The sequence below is a fragment of the Nerophis lumbriciformis genome, linkage group LG06, assembly GCF_033978685.3.
Source record: "Nerophis lumbriciformis linkage group LG06, RoL_Nlum_v2.1, whole genome shotgun sequence".
NCBI classification, from domain to species: Eukaryota; Metazoa; Chordata; class Actinopteri; order Syngnathiformes; family Syngnathidae; genus Nerophis; species Nerophis lumbriciformis.
Window position 1 is genome coordinate 14,731,126 of NC_084553.2, and position 25,273 is coordinate 14,756,398.

At 40.0% G+C, this 25,273-nt stretch overlaps 1 protein-coding gene across 4 annotated transcripts in view; it reads right to left on the reverse strand.

Moving 5' to 3' along the window:
- LOC133608519 (aminopeptidase N-like) overlaps positions 1-25,273 on the reverse strand; it is a 71,649-nt gene that overhangs the window by 26,191 nt on the left and 20,185 nt on the right. For all 4 annotated transcript variants that reach the window (XM_061963798.2, XM_061963799.2, XM_061963800.2 and 1 more), the window contains 12 exons: positions 16,197-16,938; positions 15,988-16,130; positions 11,436-11,575; positions 11,250-11,376; positions 5,926-6,080; positions 5,609-5,722; positions 5,398-5,541; positions 5,261-5,326; positions 5,134-5,199; positions 4,894-5,069; positions 424-500; positions 204-337 (listed from right to left, as the gene is read on the reverse strand). In XM_061963798.2, the coding sequence (XP_061819782.2) occupies positions 204-337; positions 424-500; positions 4,894-5,069; positions 5,134-5,199; positions 5,261-5,326; positions 5,398-5,541; positions 5,609-5,722; positions 5,926-6,080; positions 11,250-11,376; positions 11,436-11,575; positions 15,988-16,130; positions 16,197-16,810 (1,956 nt within the window). In that variant the 5' untranslated portion in view covers positions 16,811-16,938. The remainder of the gene's footprint in view (positions 1-203; positions 338-423; positions 501-4,893; positions 5,070-5,133; positions 5,200-5,260; positions 5,327-5,397; positions 5,542-5,608; positions 5,723-5,925; positions 6,081-11,249; positions 11,377-11,435; positions 11,576-15,987; positions 16,131-16,196; positions 16,939-25,273) is intronic.

Sequence of the window (25,273 nt, forward strand, 5' to 3'; positions counted from 1 at the left end):
GCTAATATAGACACTTACATCATGTGTTTCCTTTATTAAAACACTTATATAAGGCATTTAATTTTTTTGCGGCTCTGGGCAGATTTTTTTGTTGTTGTTGTATTTTTGGTCCAATATGGCTCTTCCAACATTCTGGCTTGCCGACCCCTGTCCTAACCCAGAGTTAGTAAGGAGGTGTTACATGTAAATGAAGATAAATTCACCAGGTGGTCTGTTTCGAGCACGGAGATGAGGCCATTCCAGTTGTCAAGATCGTAGTTCACCCTGAAGTAACCCGACACGTTCGTGTTGGCCAGCACCCAATTGTGTTCCGAAACCTTCATCTGAGGGTAGGTGTCTGTTGAAAATGTTATAAAAAAGGAAGTTGAAGCGAGTAGTGTAATACACAAGTACACCAGTACTACAGTCACACAAGTACAGTACCTGTCTTATGAAGGAGCCAGTACTGTTGCTGTTCCACACCTGTCTTTATCCATTTAATAGGCACAAACCATGTATAACTGGGAGGAGAAAGAGCAGGTACCACTAAAAAATGAAGAAATACAATGTATACAGCATGCTATGCACTCTTGTGACTATTCTAGTGCAGTGTAACTCACTGGTGTGCCGTGGGAGATGATCTAATTTCACCTATTTGGGTTAAAAATATTTTTTGCAAACCAGTAATTATAGTCTGCAAATGATGTGTTGTTGTTGCGTGTCGGTGCTGTCTAGAGCCTGGCAGAGTAACCGTGTAATACTCTTCCATATCAGTAGGTGGCAGCCGGTAGCTAATTGCTTTGTAGATTTCGGAAACAGTGGGAGGCAGCGTGCAGGTAAAAAGGTGTCTAATGCTTAACAGTGGGAGGCAGCGTGCAGGTAAAAAGGTGTCTAATGCTTAAACCAAAAATAGACAAAAGATGAGTGCCACTAAGAAAAGGCATTGAAGTTCAGGGAAGGCTATGCAGAACAAAACTATAACTGAACTGGCTACAAAGTAAACAAAAACAGAATGCTGGACGACGGCAAAAACTTACTGTGGAGCAAAGACGGCGTCCACAATGTACATCCGAACATGACATGACAATCACTGTCCCCACAAAGAAGGATAAAAACAACTGAAATGTTCTTGATTGCTAAAACAAAGTAGATGCGGGAAATATCGCTCAAAAGGAAGACATGAAACTGCTACAGGAAAATACCAAAAAAAGAGAAAAAGCCACCAAAATAGGAGCGCAAGACAAGAACTAAAACACTACACATAGGAAAACAGCAAAAACCTCAAATTAAGTCATGGCGTGATGTGACAGGTGGTGACAGTACACCTACTTTGAGACAAGAGCTATAGTGATGCATGGTTGGTTATGCTTTAAAGTCATTTCCAACAATTGCGACAACTTTTTACTGTCAAGTGAGTTTTTTATTTTTGAAGGATTTCTGCTGGTGGTGTGCCTCTGGATTTATTCAACGCAAAAAATGTTCCTTGGCTCAAAAAAGGTTGAAAAACACTGTTCTAGTGTATAAGTGTCACTTGTGTTCTGTATCAAATGTGGATCTGAGCTCATCTAAAGGGTGCCCCTTGTTGTCCAAGAAAGTTTGTACCCAGTTTGTTTTCATGTTTATTCCCACAATTTCCCTTGTGGATCATTAAAGTTGGTCTAAGTCTAAATTTAGAGGCAACGCAGCATATCATGCATTGTTGTGACTTTTCCAGTGGCACTAACGTACCCTTTTGATGAAAGGACCAGCGTCAAAGTACATTAAAGCATGTCATGTGACCACTCAGCTATAAATTCCGCAAACCCCCAAGGCATCTGCAGACGGCATGCCATGCACTTTCGTGACTAATCCAGACTAAAAGGGTCATTTGTCTTCTATATCTGATGTGGATGGTCAGCCCATACAAACAAAGAGTGCCCTCTTGTTGTCCAAGAAAGTGTTTGTTTTCATGTTTAGAAGCAAGGCAGCATATCATTCAATGTCAAGACTTTTCCAGTTGCTCTAACATACCCCTATGATGAAAGGACCAGCGTCAAAGTACATTAAAGCATGTCATGTGACCACTCAGCTATGAACTTGTCAGGCTTGCCCCTGACAGTTTGGTTGTGTTTTAGTTTTTCCTCTGTGTGTAGTATTTCCTGTCAGCGCTCTTGTTTTGGTTCTGTTTCCTGTTTGTCTCCCTGAGTGCTGTGTCCCCTCAGCTGTGGCTGATTGGCACCTGGCCACACCTGGTGTCAATCAGCCAGCTGCTATTTATACCTGCCCTACCCTCCAGTCACTGCTGGAATATTGTCATTGTCATTACTACCTGTCTTAATACTTGTCGTTGTAGCTCTGTCTACTTTTGTTTCACTCTGCTCATGTCCTAGTTCCTTCGTGTCACAGTAAGTGTTTTTGTTTCTTGTCCACAGTTAGCCTCTGTACTATTTTAGTTCATAGCCAAGTTTGTTCTCCGCCTTGTGCGCGCCTTTTGTTGTTACCCTTTTGTTTGTTTTTTTGCCATAGTGTTTAATTAACTCATGTTTTCTCGCACAATGCCTTCCGCCTTCTCTGCATCTTGGGGTTCGGCACCTACAAACTCTGACAGAACTCTGCAAACCCCCAAGTCATCTGCAGACAGCATGCCATGCACTTCCGTGACTATTCCAAAGTAAGAGTGTCATATGTGTCAGGAATTGTTGGTGACGAACCCCAAGATGCAGAGATGGCGGGCTTGTTGCGGGAAAACATGATTTTAATGTCCCAAAAAAATGCAGGGAAACAGGATACAAGATACGAGGAACCTGGAGGGTGAGGCAGGTATAAATAGTAGCTTGATTGGCAATTGCCACCAGGTGTGCCAGGCTGCCAATCAGGGACAGGTGAGGGGAAACGAGCGCTCAGGCAGACGTGCAAAAAATGGAACCAAAATAAGAGCGCTGACAGGAAATAAAACACAAACACGGAGAAAACCCCGAACATAACCAAACTGTCAGTGACAAGCCTGACAATTTTAGACTTAGACTTAGACTTCCTTTTTATTGTCATTCAAATTTGAACTTTACAGTACAGATAAGAACGACATTTTGTTGCATTAGCTCATGGTAGTGCAGGATAAAAAAAGCAATAAGGTGCAGATATAAATAAATAAATAGGTTACAGCGGTGTTTTTCAACCTTTTTGAGCCGAGGCACATTTTTTTTCATGGAAAAAATCCAAAGGCACACCACCAGCAGAAATCATTAAAATATGAAACTCAATATTGACAATAAAAAGTTGTTTGATATGACTTTAAACTATAACTAAGCATGCATCAATATAGCTCTTGTCTCAAAGTAGGTGTATTGTCACATCACACCCTGACTTATTTGGACTTTTTTGCTGTTTTCCTGTGTCGTATTTTAGTTCTTGTCTTGCGCTCCTATTTTGGTGGCTTTTCCTGTTTTGTTGGTATTTTCCTGTAGAAGTTTCATGTCTTCCTTTTAAGCGCAATTCCCCGCACCTGCTTTGTTTTAGCAGACAAGAATATTTCAGTTGTTTTTATCCTTCTTTGTGGGGGACATTGTTGATTGTCATGTCATGTTCGGATGTACTTTGTGGACCCCTTCTCTGCGCCACACGCTGTAAGTCTTTGCTGTCGTCTAGCATTCTGTTTTTGTTTACTTTGTCGCTAGTTCAGTTGTAGTTTCGTTCTGCATAGCCTTCCCTAAGCTTAAATGCCTTTTTTTTAGGGGCACTCACCTTTTGTGTGTTTTTCAGTTTAAGCATTAGATACCTTTATACCTGCACACTGCCTCCCGCTGTCGTCTGCATATTGTGATCACAATTAGCTACCTGCTGCCACCTACTGATATGGAAGAGTATTACACGGTTACTCTGCCGACACTCAACAACAACACATCATTTGCAGACTATAATTACTGGTTTGCAAAAAATATTTTATACCCCAAATAGGTGAAATTAGATAATCTCCCACGGTACACCAGACTGTATCTCACGGCACACTAGTGTGCCGCGGCACAGTGGTTGAAAAACACTGGGTTACAGTACAGATAAATATATTGCACTTTTTCATATGCATCCACGTTTATGGATGTATGTTATATTGTCTTTTTTATTTAATGTCTAATTTAAGTCATTTAAGTCCCATCTTAAAACTCATTTGTATACGCTAGACTTAAATAGACTCCCCTTTTAGACTAGTTGATCTGCCGTCTGTTTTCTGCTCTGCTCCTCCTCTCCTGTGTGGAGTGGTTATTAGGTGACCACAGAAGTTGAGCGAGCTGTTCAAAGTCGGGACCCGGGGTGGACCACTCATCTGTGCATCAGTTGGGGACGTCTCTGCGCGACTGACTTGTCTCCACTCAAGATGATCCCCTGCTGGCCCCACTATGGACTGGACTCTCACACTATTAACTAAATCCACTCGGCGTCCATTGCACCGGTCGCCCACATCTGCGGTCCCCTCCGAGGTTTCTCATTGTATCCCATTTGGTTGGGTTTTTTCTTGCCCTGATGCGGGATCTGAGCTGAGGATGTCGTTGTGGCTTGTACAGACCTTTGAGCCACTTGTGATCAAGGGCTGTATAAATAAACTTTGATTGATTGGGCTCTTTCTGTGTGGAGTTTGCATGTTCTCCCCGTGACTGCGTGGGTTCCCTCCGGGTACTCCGGCTTCCTCCCACCTCCAAAAACATGCACTTGGGGATAGGTTGATTGGCAACACTAAATTGGCCCTAGTGTGTGAATGTGAGTGTGAATGTTGTCTGTCTATCTGTGTTGGCCCTGCGATGAGGCGTAGACTTGTCCAGGGTGTACCCCGCCTTACGCCCGAAGCAGCTGAGATAGGCTCCAGCACCAACCGCGACCCCGAACGGGACAAGCGGTAGCAGATGGATGGATGGATGATTGATTGATTGATACAATGATTCTTACTTGAACTGAGACGGCCTCTCCACCTCAGAGTTTGGATCCACCAGAAAGTGTTTCTGGGTGATACTTCCAGTCCGGGTGTCAACGGTCACCAACGGGAAGCCCATTTGAAGAGTCCAACGATGCATGATATCATGGACAGTGCGTGGGATATGCACGTCGGGAGTGTTGTCAACTGCCTAGAAACCAACAGGAGGAAGAAATGAAACCAAGGCATGGGAACCCCAAGACAGTCCAACCAACCTTCTGGAGATGGTCCCACAGGTCTGAATACATGGTGCTGCCAAAGGCAAATGATTTGAGGTAAGACTGGAGAGAGAAAGCAACATCAGAGCAATCAACCAAGCTGAGGACGGTGCAAGCTACTCACACTGAGCCCCTTGGCGAATACAGGCTCACTCAGAAAGCCGGACAGCATCCTGAGCACCGCCGCCCCCTAAAAGCGACACAAGACTTCGGTTGTCCTCGGCTTCTCATAATCGCAGATGACAACATTTCATCGCTGACCTTGCTGTAGGAGATGCTGCCGAACATCTCGCTGATCTGAGCGGGGCTGTTGACCTCATCTTCTCTCCGAGACAAAGGGTGAGAAGAGGCCAGGCTGTCTACGGACATCACCCTATAGATGTCGTCTAGAACGATCTGGTCTTTCTATAGCCGAGCACAAAGGTACACTTAGAAGAATTCGGGTGTGAGGGAACTGAGACTGATGTCTCACAATGTTCCAGGTGGGCTCGGCGTAGTCAGCACCCAGGTACTCCACGTAGGACGCAAAGCCTTCGTTCAGCCACAGATCATTCCACCATTGCATGGTCACCAGGTTACCAAACCACTATAATAAAACACAAGCGGTTGGAAACAGTTTTAACCACAGTTTTTAACAGTTCTTGACTCATACAATCCTAGGTGATGATTTGTCATCCTGCTTTCTAAGCACATAATGATGCAGAACTGCAAAGTATGGAAGTATTTGTATTATCACAATCCGGTGTTGATTCTGCACTGACTGCTGGACAGAAGACGTATGGCTGAGACCTGGTGTGCGAGCTCGTGGGCGATGACGCCTGTGACTCGATATTTGTTTCCCATGGAGGATTTGGCGGGGTCGTACAGCAGGGCCGTCTCCCTGTACATGACCAGGCCCCAGTTCTCCATTGCACCGGCGCTGAAATCAGGCAAAGCCACTTGATCTGGTTGGTCAAAGAATAAAAAACATTTCAGTACAGTAAATTAACAGATGTAAAAGCTACCTTACTACTTTTTAGGACAATAAAGGTGTGGACATTTCTGTGGATGATGCCTTAAAATGTTCCAGTTCCATTCACACATTTAAAAAAACGAAGACCAATGTCCTAGAAAATATATCCCTCTTGAATCAACACCAGTAGTTAATACTATGATCGATGTTTGTTACAAAACAAAATGTGGGACATAAATAATAATGGAAGTATAAGTGTTTGTATACAGCATACAAACCCTGTTTGTTGGGAAATTGTGTTAGATGTAAATATAAACAGAATACAATGATTTGCAAATCCTTTTCAAGCCATATTCAATTGAATGCACTACAAAGACAAGATATTTGATGTTCAAACTCATTAACTTTATTTATTTATTTAGAATTTCATGGCTGCAACACGTGCCAAAGTAGTTGGGAAAGGGCATGTCCACCACTGTGTTACATCACCTTTTCTTTTAACAACACTCAATAAACGATTGGGAACTGAGGAAACTAATTGTTGAAGCTTTGAAAGTGGAATTCTTTCCCATTCTTGTTTTATGTAGAGCTTCAGTCGTTCAACAGTCCGGGGTCTCCGCTGTCGTATTTTACGCTTCATAATGCGCCACACATTTTCGATGGGAGACAGGTCTGGACTGCAGGCGGGCCAGGAAAGTACACGCACTCTTTTTTTTACAAAGCCACGCTGTTGTAACACGTGCTGAATGTGGCTTGGCATTGTCTTGCTGAAATAAGCAGGGGCGTCCATGAAAAAGACGGCGCTTAGATGGCAGCATAAGTTGTTCCAAAACCTGTATGTACCTTTCAGCATTAATGGTGCCTTCTGTGTAAGTTACCCATACCTTGGGCACTAATGCACCCCCATACCATCACAGATGCTGGCTTTTCAACTTTGCGTCGATAACAGTCTGGATGGTTCGCTTCCCCTTTGGTCCGGATGACACGATATCGAATATTTCCAAAAACAATTTGAAATGTGGACTCGTCAGACCACAGAACACTTTTCCACTTTGCATGAGTCCATCTTAGATGATCTCGGGCCCAGAGAAGCCGGCGGCGTTTCTGGATGTTGTTGATAAATGGCTTTCGCTTTGCATAGTAGAGCTTTAACTTGCACTTACATATGTAGCGACCAACTGTATTTAGTGACAGTGGTTTTCTGAAGTGTTCCTGAGCCCATGTGGTGATATCCTTTACACACTGATGTCGCTTTTTGATACAGTGCCGTCTGAGAGATTGAAGGTCACTTTCATTCAATGTTGGTTTCCGGCCATGCCGCTTACGTGGAGTGATTTCTCCAGACTCTCTGAACCTTTTGATGATATTATGGACCGTAGATGTTGAAATCCCTAAATTTCTTGCAATTGCACTTTGAGAAACGTTGTTCTTAAACTGTTTGACTATTTGCTCACGCAGTTGTGGACAAAGGGGTGTACCTCGCCCCATCCTTTCTTGTGAAAGACTGAGCATTTTTTGGGAAGCTGTTTTTATACCCAATCATGGCACCCACCTGTTCCCAATTAGCCTGCACACCTGTGGGATGTTCCAAATAAGTGTTTGATGAGCATTCCTCAACTTTATCAGTATTTATTGCCACCTTTCCCAACTTCTTTGTCACGTGTTGCTGGCATCAAATTCTAAAGTTAATGATTATTTGCAAAAAAAAATGTTTATATTTACATCTAACACAATTTCCCAACTCATATGGAAACGGGGTTTGTATTATTGGTACAAATGTTTAACCAACACGAGTACAAGGATATTTCACAACCAATTGTCTATGTGTTTACTGTGTATATATTTGAACAGTGTTTATGTTGTATACAAGGTGTATACAGTATTTATAATATGTTGTGTAAAAGAAATTTCACATTTCTATGAAGCTCAAAATCAGAGCCTGATGTCTAAACCCTTTTGGTCTGTAAAATTGTCAATTTATGAATGTACAACTTTTTGTTGATTTTGTTGACCACTGACCGAAGAAATAATAAACTAAACCAAACTAAATTCATACAACTTTTCCACGTCTAATATGATATACAGCTATAGGAACCTTGAGTAATGGTCGATACAGACATTGATCTGATACGATATCAGCATGAATCATACATACTTGTATTATTTTGTAGTGTGGAATGTAAGAAAAGACTTGATCAAGTGAAATTACACAGAGAACAATGGTTATGGTTTAAAATTATTTCAAACGTACAGTTACAATATGATACGTCACATCTTTCCAGTTTATGGCCGAAAAGAAGTAGGAAGTAGCAGAGCTTATTTAATCCGACCCTTTTTCCATTTTAAAGCAATTACTAACACATTTGTTCAGCTCCTCTTCTCAAATTGTACACAACTTAAATCCATAAATAGTAAAGTTGCCAATAAATAGTTGAATAGGTTGACATAATTAGATCAATAAGATTATAAGATATACCATGAATTGATTTACGTGGACTTAAACAAGTTGAAAAACGTATTCGGGTGTTACCATTTAGTGGTCAATTGTACGGAATATGTACTGTACTGTCCAATCTACTAATACAAGTTTCAATCAATCAATCTAATTTTTCAACAAGGTTCAAGATGTGTTCAGATTTCTTCTTTGTACTTTGTAAACACTGAACAGTTTCTTAAACTGGATCATATTAGTGTTTTGCTTGACTTATTTGCATAATCCATTCCGTAATGGTAGATATATATAAAAAAAAACACTAACATATTTCTTATGAACTGCCTGGAATTAACTTATACTGTCTTTAAGCGGAAGTGGAGTGGTAATTGATTTTTTTTGGCAACACCTCGTGGCCACAATAATTCATTAAGTTACACATGACTAGGGATGTATATACTGTAATTAGGATTTTATCGATACCGATACTAATATCGACATTCCTTCTCGATACCGGTATTCATCAGTACTCTTTTCGGCACTATAAGTAAATAAAGATGGGAAAAAAATGCATTTTTTACGAGCATAAGAGGTGGTGCACCAACTTTTTTGCAGTGCAAGGTGCAAACATCTGTTGTCATCATCATGTAAAGACCACACAGATCAATTACTGTGTGTCTATTCGTTACAATTAGGGATGTCCGATAATGGCTTTTTTGCCGATATCCGATATTCCGATATTGTCCAACTCTTAATTACCGATACCGATATCAACCGATACCGATATATATATACAGTCGTGGAATTAACACATTAATATGCCTAATTTGGACAACCAGGTATGGTGAAGAGACTTAGAGCCAGGCCTTCTCCACCAACATCAGTGTGTGACCTCACCAATGCGTTTTTGGAAGAATGGTGGAAAATTCCTATAAACACACTCCGCAACCTTGTGGACAGCCTTCCCAGAAGAGTTGAAGCTGTAATAGCTGCAAAAGGTGGACCGACATCATATTGAACCCTATGCATACTTGCCAACCTTGAGACCTCCGATTTCGGGAGGTGGGGGGTGGTCGGGGGGCGTGGTTAAGATATATATATATAAGAAATACTTGACTTTCAGTGAATTCTAGCTATATATATGTATATTTATATTTATTACATATATATATATATATATATATATATATATATATATATATATATATATATATATATATATATATAAAATAAATACTTGAATTTCAGTGTTCCTTTATTTACACATACACACACACACACATAACACTCATCTACTCATTGTTGAGTTAAGGGTTGAATTGTCCATCCTTGTTCTATTCTCTGTCACTATTTCAGAACACACACGTTATACAAATATACATTATAAAATCAATAAGAAAACGGGAACTCTAATTTGGGAGTCTGAATTAGGATCAGAAGTTCCTATATAAACATTGCGCACTCACGTCGCCTTTTTGTATTGAATACTGCAGCTGTGCACTGGATTCATTCACAAATACAAACTACAACTCACAAACACTTTAGGGTTAGGCTCCACCATCAGAATGTGTACTTAAACTTATAAAGATCACATGGATATTATTCAGTGAGTTGATTCACCAAAACTAACCTGTTATACAGGAGGAAAAAGCACACAGGACGTTTCGATTGTTCACAGACTGGTCGCGCTCATCAGAATGACAAGACACTTCCGGTCTGCAGGTGATAGCATTCAATTGGGAAGAAACGCCCTACTGCCCCCTACTGACCAATGTGAATACTGATAAATGTGTAATGACAGCTCCAAAAACGAATTCAAACCACAAAATAAAATAAATAAATCAACACAAAAATGTGACACATTATGGGTGGGTCACATATGCATGTACAGTAGATGGCAGTATTGTCCTGTTTAAAAGTGTCACAACATTGCTGTTTACGGAAGACGAACTGCTTTACGGTAGACGAAAACTTGACTGCTGTTGTTGTGTGTTGTTACCGCGCTGGGAGGACGTTAATGAAACTGCCTAACAATAAACCCACATAAGAAACCAAGAACTCGCCCTCGATCATTAGCTGTTTTTATTGTGGGAAAGCGGACGTGTGAACAGGCTGTCAACACGTCACTCAGGTCCGCATGGAGCTGGAGGGGGCGTGGCCTCCAGCTCCGCCTGAATTTCGGGAGATTTTCGGGAGAAAATTTGTCCCGGGAGGTTTTCGGGAGAGGCGCTGAAATTCGGGAGTCTCCCGGAAAATCCGGGAGGGTTGGCAAGTATGACCCTATGGGTTAGGAATGGGATAGTTCATATGTGAGTCAAGGCAGGTGGCCAAATACTTTTGGGCAATATAGTGTATACCAAGCTAGTATAATCCAATACTTGTTTTTGTTCTAACATCTCCATCGGATCAGGTGACCCCAAAAATTCACTGCAGTCCATTGATTGGTCTGCAGAGAATCATCATTAAAGAGCGCAAAGATATATTTTCCAAAATAAAGCTGCTTTGATAGCACACTAATAAATGCACTGACGCAGATGGCCTAAGCCCCCAGTGACTAATGGAGCTAAATAACAAACAGGCTACGACTTAATGACCTGTTTCTCAAGGATTTATGAGGTGGTTGGAAAAAAACTCCACATATTTTTGGATTATTTGGAAAAAACTGTGAACGCACCAGTCAAAGATCCTCTACATGAGTTGTTTTTGGTTATGTGTGCTACACTGACTCACCTGACTTGGGGAGTGGATACGCAATGTTGTAGTAGCGTTCATAGAACTGCAGAATGCGTCCGGTGATATTGAGAGCGTAATCGCCCTGCCCGTCTTCGATGGCCTTTCTCCGCGCCCAGACGCGCACCTGTCCGAGAATACAATCAGATCTCTGGAACCGAGCACCGTGGAGAGTTTGTTTCTTACCCGCACACCCTCGTGTTGCTCCAACTCTTTGTAGGAAAAGTCGCTAACGATGATCGCCAACAGGTAGGTGGACATTCTGGCTGTGGGCTCGAAGGTCGTGACTCGGACCGCAGTGCCGTCAATGACGGTGTCTGCCACATCTACAGGGAGAAGGTGATACAGTCGTGGTCAAAAGTTGACATACACTTGTAAAGAACATAATGTCATGGCTGTCTTGAGTTTCCAATCATTTCTACAACTCTTTTTTTTGTGATAGAGTGATTGGAGCACATTCTTGTTGGTCACAAAAACATTCATGAAGTTTGGTTCTTTTATGAATTTATTATGGGTCTACTGAAAATGTGAGCAAATGTGCTGGGTCAAAAGTATACATACAGCAATGTTAATATTTGCTTACATGTCCCTTGGCAAGTTTCACTGCAATAAAGCGCTTTTGGTAGCCATCCACAAGCTTCTGCTTGAATTTTTGACCACTCCTCTTGACAAAATTGGTGCAGTTCAGCTAAATTTGTTGGTTTTCTGACATGGACTTGTTTCTTCAGCATTGTCCACACGTTTAAGTGAGGACTTTGGGAAGGCCATTCTAAAACCTTCATTCTAGTCTGATTTAGCCATTCCTTTACCACTTCTGACGTGTGTTTGAGGTCATTGTCCTGTTGGAACACCCAACTGCGCCCAAGACCCAACCTCCGGGCTGATGATTTTAGGTCAGGGGTGCTCACACTTTTTCTGCAGGCGAGCTACTTTTCAATTGATCAAGTCGTGGGGATCTACCTCATTCATATATATAATTTATATTTACTTATTTATGAAATATAAGTTTTTGTTAATAAGTTAAAGGTGTTTAATGATAATGCAGGCATGTTTAACACATATAGTTAATATTGTTAATAAATTAAAGGTGTTTAATGATAATGCAATAATGTTTAACACATAGTTAATATTGTTAATAAATTAAAGGTGTTTAATGATAATACAAGTATGTTTAATACATATAGTTAATATTGTTAACAAGTTAAAGGTGTTTAAAGATAATGCAAGCATGTTTAATACATATAGTTAATATTGTTAACAAGTTAAAGGTGTTTAATGATAATACAAGTATGTTTAATACATATAGTTAATATTGTTAACAAGTTAAAGGTGTTTAAAGATAATGCAAGCATGTTTAATACATATAGTTAATATTGTTAACAAGTTAAAGGTGTTTAATGATAATACAAGTATGTTTAATACATATAGTTAATATTATTAATAAGTTAAAGGTGTTAAAGATAATACAAGCATGTTTAACACATAGTTACTATTGTTAACAAGTTAAAGGTGTTTAATGATAATACAAGTATGTTTAATACATATAGTTAATATTGTTAATAAGTTAAAGGTGTTTAAAGATAATGCAAGCATGTTTAACACATATAGTTAATTTTGTTAACAAGTTAAGGTGTTTAAAGATAATACAGGCATGTTTAACACATATAGATTCCTTTCTTTCATGAAGACAAGAATATAAGTTGGTGTATTACCTGATTCTGATGACTTGCATTGATTGGAATCAGACAGTGGTGCTAAAAACGTCCGCATTTTCGAATGGAGGAGAAAAAAAGTCCTCCTTTCTGTCCAATATCACATGAAAGTGGTTGGTTTTTGGCATCTTATTTGTCCAGCTTCCGTACTCCTTTGTATACACTTTACAAGAAATACATTGTCGGCAAACTCCGTAGCTTGCTAGCTTGTGCACGCCAGCTTTCTGAGACTCTTGTTTTGTTAGCGCAACTGTGCAACTGTGCAGTCGGTCTTTGGAGTTTTGACGACAGGTACGGCGCCAGAGTCTGTTGAAATAAAGTGTTTCTCGCCTTCCAGTCGGTAATTTTAATGAGCTGGCAGCAGCCAGCGTCATCTCAGAAGACCCTCGGGTGCCGTGAATGTTAATCAAGTGACGAAAGTGACGTCATAGTGAAGATTTATGATCGCTCATTTTTAGGACTATTTTTTTAATGCCTGGCTGGTGATCGACTGACACACCCTCCGAGATCGACCGGTAGCTCGCGATCGACGTAATGAGCACCCCTGTTTTAGGTTGTCCTGAAGAATTTGGAGGTAATCCTCCTTTTTCATTGTCCCATTTACTCTCTGTAAAGCACCAGTTCCATTGGCAGCAAAACAGGCCCAGAGCATAATACAAACCCCGTTTCCAGGCGGCACAGCATTAACCGTGTGGTTACAGGTCCAGAGTTTGGTAGTATTGTTGATCTTAATTCTGTCTATCCTTCCAGTCAGGGGCTTATTTCTTTTGTATCTATCTGCATTTAAGCACGATGCTATCACGTTAGCTCCGAAGCTAAAGTGCTTCCCCGATGTATTGTCGTGGAGATAAAAGTCACTGTTGTAGCTGCTGACAGAAGCACATTGTATATATGTTATATAATTTCATAGTTGGTTAGAGTAAATAAATACAATGTATAAATATAAGTTCATATTTACATTTAATGTGATTAAAAATGTATTTTCTTTGGTAATTTCATGCAAGTATAAGTTAACTTTATTTTTGTTACAAAACTCATGCAAATTGGAGAGGAACATATTTTTTGTTCCGGTTTGGTCACATTGTTGGCGGGACAATTAATATGTGACGGAAAAAAGGGAAGCAGCATGAGACAGCAAATGGAAGAGGTTAATGGAGTCTCGGCTTGAAAATAAACTTTATTCCCTCAGAGTTTGTGAGGCCAATGAGGTATGATTCTTTTTGATATGTATGTAAAATCAATGTGTTTTATGTTATTGGATGTCAGACTAATTGTAAGTTCTGTTTCTCTTATTTATTAGTTCTGACGGCATTATTTTGGCATTGTGTTGGCATCGTTGTGACGAGGAGAAGGCGTGGCTGAAAATAAATGTCTGTTTGAGAAAAACGAACAACTTGAGCCTTGATTAAGACCTCGGAGGGAGTAACAACTGTGAATGTCCATTTCGCGTTCTCGACTCTCATTTTCAAGAGGATATAGTATCCGAGGTGGTTTAAAATACAAATCCGTGATCCACAATAGAAAAAGGAGAGAATGTGGAATCCAATGAGCTCTTGTACCTAAGTTACGGTCAGAGCGAAAAAAGATACGTCCTGCACTGCACTCTAGTCCTTCACTCTCACGTTCCTCATCCACGAATCTTTCATCCTGGCTCAAATTAATGAGGTAATCGTCGCTTTCTCGGTTCGAATCGCTCTCACTGCTGGTGTAAACAATGGGGAAATGTGAGGAGACTTTCAACTTGTGACGTCACGCTACTTCCGGTACAGGCAAGGCTTTTTTTTATCAGCGACCAAAAGTTGCCAACTTTATCGTCGTTGTTCTATACTAAATCCATACTTGCCAACCTTGAGACCTCCGATTCCGGGAGGTGGGGGGTGGAGGGTGGCGGGGGGCGTGGTCAGGGGCGGGGTGGGGCGTGGTTGGGGGCGTGGTTAAGAGTGGAGGAGTATATTTACAGCTAGAATTCACCAAGTTAGGTATTTCACACACATATATATATATATATATATATATATATATATATAAGTAATACTTGACTTGGTGAAGTCAAGTATTTCATATATATATATATATATATATATATATATATATATATATATATATATATATATATATATATATATATATATATATACAGTATATATAAGAAATACTTGACTTTCAGTGAATTCTAGCTATATATATATACATATATATATATATAAGAAATACTTGACGTTCAGCGAATTCTAGCTATATATATATATATATATATATATATATATATATTTATTTTATTATATATATATATATATATATATTTCTATTTTTTTATTTTATTTTATTTTTTTATTTTATATATATATATATATATATAAAAGAAATACTTGATTTTCAGTGTTCATTTATTTACACATATACACACACATAACACTCATCTACTCATTGTTGAGTTAAGGGTTGAATTGTCCATCCTTGTTCTATTCTCTGTCACTATTTTTCTAACCATGCTGAACACCCTCTCTGATGATGCATTCCGCTTCGTCTCCTTGTTGTGTGCGCAGTTGTGCACTGCACTCTCTAAAAGCCGTATATGTTATTGTCAGATATGCATGTACACTAGATGGCAGTATTGTCCTGTTTAAGAGTGTCACAACATTGCTGTTTACAACAAAACGTGACTGCTATTGTTGTGTGTTGTTGCCGCGCTGGGAGGACGTCAATGAAAGTGCCTAACAATAAACCTGGAGGGGGCGTGGCCTCCAGCTCCGCCAGAATTTCGGGAGATTTTCGGGAGAAAATTTGTCCCGGGAGGTTTTCGGGAGAGGCGCTGAATTTCGGGAGTCTCCCGGAAAATCCGGGAGGGTTGGCAAGTATGACTAAATCCTTTCAGCAAAAATATGGCAATATCGCGAAATGATCAAGTATGACACATAGAATGGATCTGCTATCCCCGTTTAAATAAAAACATTTCATTTCAGTAGGCCTTTAAGACAATCAAAGTTTACAACAATGGGATTTTTTGTTAACCTCAAAAAACGAACCCATTTGTCGTCCGTTGGACAGAGCCGCTTTGTCCCGGTCGTGGATGATGGTGACGTTGAAGACGGCTTTCATGGCAGGCTCGTCAAAGCACGGGAAGACTTTCCTGGCGAACGTGGCCTGCATCTGAGAGGTGGCCACCACTCTGCAAAATCATCACCACGTTAGGAATCGTGTGCCCGCGGACTTCCCGCTCCTTTCAAGAACGTACTTCTTCACGCCGTCCTCAGTGTATTCACTTCTGTAGAATCCTTCCAGGTCGTCCGCCAACTCTCCCAGGAACTCCGTGTACAAGACGTAGGACGCCCCCTGGGTGAGGCTGCTCCCCAGCTGAAGGACCAGATACTCGGTCTCCACCACCAGCCAGGACTTACGGATGACCGGCGCCCAGGTTGCATCCAACCCGGTCAACCTGGCAAGGTGCCCGTCCAAGGACGTGAGGTTGAGCTTGCTGGAGTGAATGAGGATTAGATCGGTCGCCTTCAGACATTTGAAGACCACCGTCGAGTGTCCAGTGAAGATGAAGAGGCCGCTGCTCGCGTTGGGCTCCAAGCGGGGCCATAGCGTCACCTCGTAGGAGTCTGGAACGAGCAAGCCTGGGAGTCTGTACTGGTCCCACGGATCGTCCGAGACGGGCACAGGTGTGCTACTTGGTGTGGTGTCCGTGCTCTTGCTTGCTACTGCTTGGTCTCTAGCGCTGAATCGGTTCTTAATCCTCTCCTTGTTGTAAGCGACAGACAAAGCGATGATGGTCACCAGGGCGCTGAACGCCAGCAACAGAAGCACGAATCCCACGTTCCTGCTGATATAGTAGACCTTCCCCATGTCCAGGATGGGGGTCACAGCAGGACTCTGATGGCTCTCAGTCAGATGGTATTTCACTTTGGAAAGTCCCGTCTCCCGGCAGTTAGTGGTTCAGCTAATAGCATGGCAGGAGGACATGGTTATAAGACCTGGAAAGGGAGGTAAGGGTGGACTGTCAATATGCAGCGATTGATTGGTATAGGTATGTCAATATGCGTCCATTGATTGGTAAAGGTATGTCAATATGCAGGGATTGCCTGGTATAGGTATGTCAATATGCAGCGATTGATTGGTATAGGTATGTCAATATGCGGGGATTGATTGGTATAGGTATGTCAATATGCAGCAATTGACTGGTATGGGTACAGTATGTCAATATGCGGCGATTGATTGGAATAGGTATGTTAATATGCGGCAATTGATTGGTATAGGTATGTCAATATGCGGGGATTAATTGGTATAGGTATGTCAATATGCGGTGATTAATTGGTATCGGTATGTCAATATGCGGCATTAATTGTTATAGATATGTCAATATGCGGCAATTGATGGTATAGGTATGTCAATATGCGGCGATTGATTGGTATAGGTATGTTAATATGCAGGGATTGCCTGGTATAGGTATGTCAATATGCGACGATTGATTGGTATAGGTATGTCAATATGCGGTGATTGATTGCTATAGGTATGACAATATGCAGCGATTGATTGGTATAGGTATGTCAATATGCAGCAATTGACTGGTATGGGTATGTCAATATGCTGCGATTGACTGGTATAGGTATGTCAATATGCGGAATTGATTGTTACAGGTGTGTCAATATATGCGGCGATTGATGGTATAGGTTTGTCAATATGCGGTGGTTGATTGCTATAGGTATGTCAATATGCGGCGATTGATTGGTATAGGTATGTTAATATGCAGCCATTAATTGGTATATGTATGTCAATATGCAGGGATTGCCTGGTATAGGTATGTCAATATGCAGCGATTGATTGGTATAGGTATGTCAATATGCGGCGATTGATTGGTATAGGTATGTTAATATGCTGCAATTGATTGGTATATATATGTCAATATGCGGTGATTAATTGGTATACGTATGTCAATATGCGGCATTGATTGGTAAAGGTATGTCAATATGCAGCGATTGACTGGTATAGGTATGTCAATATGCAGCGATTAAATGGTATAGGTATGTCAATATGCGGCGATTGATTGGTATAGGTATGTTAATATGCTGCAATTGATTGGTATATATATGTCAATATGCGGTGATTAATTGGTATACGTATGTCAATATGCGGCATTGATTGGTAAAGGTATGTCAATATGCAGCCATTGATTTGTATAGGTATGTCAATATGCAGGGATTGATTGGTATAGGTATGTCAATTTGCGGGGATTGATTGGTATAGGTATGTCGCTATGCGGTGATTAATTGGTATAGGTATGTCAATATGCGGCCATTGATTGGTATAGGTATGTCAATATGCAGCAATTGACTGGTATGGGTATGTCAATATGCTGCGATTGACTGGTATAGGTATGTCAATATGCGGTGATTAATTGGTATAGGTATGTCAATATGCGGAATAGATTGTTACAGGTATGTCAATATATGCGGCGATTGATGGTATAGGTTTGTCAATATGCGGTGGTTGATTGCTATAGGTATGTCAATATGCGGCAATTGATTGCTATAGGTATGACAATATGCAGCGATTGATTGGTATAGGTATGTCAATATGCAGCGATTGACTGGTATAGGTATGTCAATATGCGGCGATTGATTGCTACAGGTACGTCAATATGCAGCGATTGATTGGTATAGGTACGTCAATATGCAGCGATTGATTGGTATAGGTATGTCAATATGCAGCGATTGATTGGTATAGGTACGTCAATATGCAGCGATTGATTGGTATAGGTATGTCAATATGCGGCGATTGATTGGTATAGGTATGTCAATATGCAGCCATTGATTGCAAACATTATTTTCGTGTACTTTTTTGTCCCTGTTTTTTTCTGTTGTATTAGCTTGGCTGTATTGTTATTCACGCACTCGCACAATATACTTTAGTTTTAAATAAAATAAATATATAGTATTAATAATAATAATGATAATGGAATATAATAATAAATATTAATAATAAATAATACATAATAAAAATAAATAAATAAATAACTATATTCTCTATGGTATGTTATTATTTAAAATACACAACTTTTTCAATTTTAGCAGACACAGTGGGTACATTGGCACTAAGTATCGGTATCTGATCGGTATCGCCGATACCAGCCTGAATTTTACAATTGCACATCACTAATGGCTGCGCTGAAAGTGATACTTGTAACAGTAAACAATATATGAATAAAAAAAAGGATAAGCCTCATGATATTATTACACAATTCCCTAACCATTTGATTACTATATTTTTTTACGTACACTGTGGACATTTTTTTTGTAAATTATACGATTAAAAAACTGGCAGCTCAGACACCAGTTTTTTTTTATGGTAAAATGATTTTACCATACAACCTACAGTTGATGTTTCTACAGTGTATTACTGTAAATGAAAAAACGCTGCCAAAGTTTTGTTTTTTCAGGTAAAAAGATGGCAGCTCAAATGCCAAATTTCTACTGTAAAATCTGTTGTTATTTTTACAGTTTATAAGTTGATGGATAACTTGTTTTGAAATCATAAGTCAAGGAGATATTCAATTATTGTTTGTTTTTTATTTTAACAAAAAAAATGTTTGGCATGTGTAATGTATTTGTTGTATTATTATAGATTTTTTTTTTCTGTTGAAATAGAAAGAACAAAATAATAAGTACTTTATTGACACAGGCAATTTTCTAAAAGATAATTATGAGGTAAATATAAGGGAAACTGTTTGGATCTCTTGAAAGAAAACAATGAATAATAAAAAGAAAATACATTTGTTCTTCAAAAAGGTGTATGTTTTTGGTTTAATGAGCTAACTGGCTACACATGTGATAAGTTAGCAAATATCAAGTGGGATATATATATATAAAGTTATCAGCCGTTTTAAGAGACTTTTAGAATACAAACCCTGTTTCCATATGAGTTGGGAAATTGTGTTAGATGTAAATATAAACGGAATACAATTATTTGCAAATCCTTTTCAACCCATATTCAATTGAATGCACTACAAAGACAAGATATTTGATGTTCAAACTCATAAACTTTTTTTTTTTTTTGCAAATAATAATTAACTTAGAATTTCATGGCTGCAACATGTGCCAAAGTAGTTGGGAAAGGGCATGTTCACCACTGTGTTACATCACCTTTTCTTTTAACAACACTCAATAAACGATGGGGATCTGAGGAAACTAATTGTTGAAGCTTTGAAAGTGGAATTCTTTCCCATTCTTGTTTTATGTAGAGCTTCAGTCGTTCAACAGTCCGGGGTCTCCGCTGTCGTATTTTACGCTTCATAATGCGCCACACATTTTCGATGGGGGACAGGTCTGGACTGCAGGCGGGCCAGGAAAGTACCCGCACTCTTTTTTTACGAAGCCACGCTGTTGTAACACGTGCTGAATGTGGCTTGGCATTGTCTTGCTGAAATAAGCAGGGGCGTCCATGAAAAAGACAGCGCTTAGATGGCAGCATATGTTGTTCCAAAACCTGTATGTACCTTTCAGCATTAATGGTGCCTTCACAGATGTGTAAGTTACCCATGCCTTGGGCACTAATGCACCCCCATACCATCACAGATGCTGGCTTTTCAACTTTGTGTTGATAACAGTCTGGATGGTTCGCTTCCCCTTTGGTCCGGATGACACGATGTCAAATATTTCCAAAAACTATTTGAAATGTGGACTCGTCAGACCACAGAACATTTTTCCACTTTGCATGAGTCCATCTTAGATGATCTCGGGCCCAAAGAAGCCGGCAGCGTTTCTGGATGTTGTTGATAAATAGCTTTGGCTTTGCATAGTAGAGCTTTAACTTGCACTTACAGATGTAGCGACCAACTGTATTTAGTGACAGTGGTTTTCTGAAGTGTTCCTGAGCCCATGTGGTGATATCCTTTAGAGATTGATGTCGGTTTTTGATACAGTGCCGTCTGAGGGATCAAAGGTCACGGCCATTCAATGTTGGTTTCCGGCCATGCCGCTTACGTGGAGTGATTTCTCCAGATTCTTTGAACCTTTTGATGATATTATTGACCGTAGATGTTGAAATCCCTAAATTTCTTGCAATTGCACTTTGAGAAACGTTGTTCTTAAACGGTTTGACTATTTGCTCACGCAGTTGTGGACAAAGGGGTGTACCTCGCCCCATCCTTTCTTGTGAAAGACTGAGCATTTTTTGGGAAGCTGTTTTTATACCCAATCATGGCACCCACCTGTTCCCAATTAGCCTGCACACCTGTGGGATGTTCCAAATAAGCGTTTGATGAGCATTCCTCAACTTTATCAGTATTTATTGCCACCTTTCCCAACTTCTTTGTCACGTGTTGCTGGCATCAAATTGTAAAGTTAATGATTATTTGCAAAAAAAAAAATGTTTATCAATTTGAACATCAAATATGTTGTCTTTGTAGCATATTCAACTGAATATGGGTTGAAAATGATTTGCAAATCATTGTATTCCGTTTATATTTACATCTAACACAAATTCCCAACTCATATGGAAACAGGGTTTGTATATTATAAGTAGGTAAAAAAAGGTGCAGTGTAAACGCAGACTATTTACAATTTTAAAGAACCAACGTTGAATTATTTTTAATTATTTCCACTTTCATTCTGCGCTAGATATACAGTATAACAGTGGTTCTCAAATTGGGGTACGCGTACCCCTGGGGGTACTTGAAGGTATGCCAAGGGGTACGTGAGATTTTTTTTAAATATTCTAAAAATAGCAACAATTCAAAAATCCTTTATAAATATAAATAAAAACCTATCTTTTTTTTCCAAATAGTTCAAGAAAGACCACTACAAATGAGCAATATTTTTGCACTGTTATACAATTTAATAAATCAGAAACTGATGACATAGTGCTGTATTTTACTTCTTTATCTCTTTTTTTCAACCAGAAATGCTTTGCTCTGATTAGGGGGTACCTGAATTAAAAATTAAAATTAAAAATTCACAGGGGGTACATCACTGAAAAAAGGTTGAGAACCACTGCAGTATCAATCAATCAATCAATCAATCTTTATTTATATAGCCCTAAATCACAAGTGTCTCAAAGGGCTGCACAAGCCACAACGACATCCTCGGTACAAAGCCCACATAAGGGCAAGGAAAAACTCACCCCAGTGGGACATGTATAACACAACAAGCAATAAGAACATCCCAAAATAAATGATATTACATTACTGCTGCCACTTTTACTACTGGAGTAGATCTGAGAAACGTTCATAAGTCGTTCAATCTCACTGACTTTATGACCGCAGAGCTGGTAGGCAAAAACAAAGAACAAACAAATACAAAACACCCTAAATGTGGCGTTGTGTAAACGGCGATAAATTGGCGTTAAATCATTTAGAAAGAACTCTTTGTGGTGACATCCAACCAAATGCGGTGGAGATCACATGAAAAACAACAATAGTGTATTTTAACAAGGAAACCGCGATTGCGTGATAACGGACATAGAGTACTGAAAGATATGTGCTACTCATACTTGCCAACCTTGAGACCTCCGATTTCGGGATGTGGGGGCGTGGTCAGGGGTGGGGCGGGCGTGGTTGGGGGCGTGGTTAAGAGGGGAGGAGTATATTGACAGCTAGAATTCACCAAGTCAAGTATTTCATATATATATATATATATATATAGATATCTACATCCTGAAAATATGCAAACAAACTGTGTTTAGATAATTGATACTTCAAACTTGCATAAATAAATATTAAGGAATATAACATAACTTGGCTTCTGAGAGCTTCAAAATGTAATGAATAAAATGCTAAAGTTGTTGATAAACAAGCAATTATTTTAATAATTAAATATGGTCATTTTAAATGAATTATTATGATAATTTAAAATCAATTATTTCAAATATGTTTATTTTCATGTAAAATTCTATGGATGGATGTAATAAGGAGTCACGAAAAATACAAATAAAAATACAATTAATTTTGATGTTTTTAGCAAAATATAGTAAAAATGTATTTAGTTTTTTTTTAATTAATAAATATATTTATTTTTAGGTAAGATAAACATAATAATACAATTTATCTCTAGTCTGGATGATTTAGTTCTTGTCACCCTGTTGTCCTCCCGTCATGAAAAAAGGCTGTCCTCACTCAGGTCCGCATAGAGCTGGAGGGGGCATGGCTTCCAGCTCCGGCTGAAAATCGGGAGATCTTCGGGAGAATATCTGTCCCGGGAGGTTTTCGGGAGAGGCGCTGAATTTCGGGAGTCTCCCGGAAAATTCGGGAGGGTTGGCAAGTATGGTGCTACTTACACAACCACGTCACATATCAAGCACACTAAACGTTATGATTTATGGATATCTTACCTTCGGAGAAAATGACACACCACAATATCCATTTCTTTGTGCCAGCACCACCAACTATCTCCCAAAATCAGCGGGACAAAGCATTAAATCTTAGCAAAAATGTGTCTCTCCATTGACCTAGCCCCGTTCCGTGCCAGTGACCTGGGAAAACTGCGTCAAATTCCAGGCTTTAATAGGCAGTGTGAGAGGACCCTAATTTACTGAGCTTGACGACACGGGGGCACTTAGAGGTAACTTTACAAGCACCTTCTTGCAGAAGACATCAATGAATCTTTCAGGGCAGTCAAAAGAAATATCATTCACAGTCCGGAACTTTACACCTCAAAGGTATACAACATCTGGAACCCATGCACACAATCAAGACCCCCACCAAGACCACACAAATGGAGTGCAGTACACCATTCAGGTTTTTATTACAGTGCATCTTGTCAAAGGACAATGCTATAAAAGGCCAACTTGGATATACTTTAGAGCAGGGGTTCTTAACCTTTTTAACCTCGGGACCCAACTCGTCCATGACACAGGGGCCCGGGAGCCGGGGCCCGGGGCCCACTCAGATATTACCACTGAATTAGTAATCTTACTCTTGAGGGGTGTCAAACTAATTTTAGCTCAGGGGCCGCATGGAGGAAAATCTGTGCACACGCGGGCCGGACTTATTGAAATCTTAGCATTTAAACTAAAAAATAAAGACAACTTCAGGTGGTTTGGCCAAAAATAGAACAAACACATTCTGAAAATATTACAATAAAAATGTAGAAAAAAATACCGGCAGCGGTAAAGAAGAAAGTGAATGAATGTTTATAACTGAACACATTTACATATACCTTACTTGCCAACCTTGAGACCTCCGATTTCGGGAGGTGGGGGTTGGGGGCGTGGTTGGGGGTGGGGTGGGGCGTGGTTGGGGGCGTGTTTAAGATGGGAGGAGTATATTGACAGCTAGAATTCACCAAGTCAAGTATTTCATACATATATATATATTAGAGATGCGCGGTTTGCGGACACAACCGCGGAGTCCGCGGATTATCCGCAGGTCGGGCGGTTGAAATAAAAAAAAAATTTGATTTTATCGTCGGGTCGGGCGGTTGAAATAAAAAAAAATTAGATTTTAAATAGATTCAGGCGGGTGGCAGTTAAACCAATTCGGAAATATATATACATAGTTAAATGTTGTTACCCACATACGAAAAACGAGCAGGCACCTGCAGCACGCCACAACAGAAGAAGAAAAAAAAAGAGATGGCAACGCCGGCAGCAAACGTGGTATGCGACAAACTAAAAAAGGGAATACTAAAGACCAGGGGGAAAAAAGGCCAGAAAAGTTCAGCGTGGACTCGTTTTTATGAGGTTGTAAATCAGGATGATAGTAATGCTGGCTACGTGATTTGCAAGAGCTGCGACGCTGTTTATGTCTACGACAGTCACAAAACCGGGACATCTAACATGGTGCATCACATTTGTGCAAAACCCCGAACCTCCACAAACACCCTGAGCATGAGCAGTTTCGTCCGCCGTGATCCCAGAAGAGTGCCACAGGATGTTAAAACAAGATAGAACGCAGCTGCCTGCAGCAGTTTGAGTGGCGCGAGCGCGCTTGGAGGTGCGCTCAGCGCGGCTCCCAGATGATTGCGCACTGGTGTGCGTCTGGGCCGTGACAGCGTGGCACACATTGAATGTCTCTGCTACATTGGATCAGTCTCCTTTCTTTAACAGGCAAAAGCTTTATAACCTCACTAATGCCTTGCATCGTCTATATTAGATATATAACAACGGGCGGGTGGCGGATGGCGCGCGGGTGCGGTTTTGATTAAATGTTAGTTCGGGTGGATGGCGGATGGTTGACGACTTTTGTGATGTGGTTGCGGATGAAATAATTGCCTATCCGCGCATCTCTAATATATATATAAATATCTACATCCAGAAAATATGCAAACAAAACTGTGTTTAGATAATTGATACTTCAAACTTGCATAAATAAATATT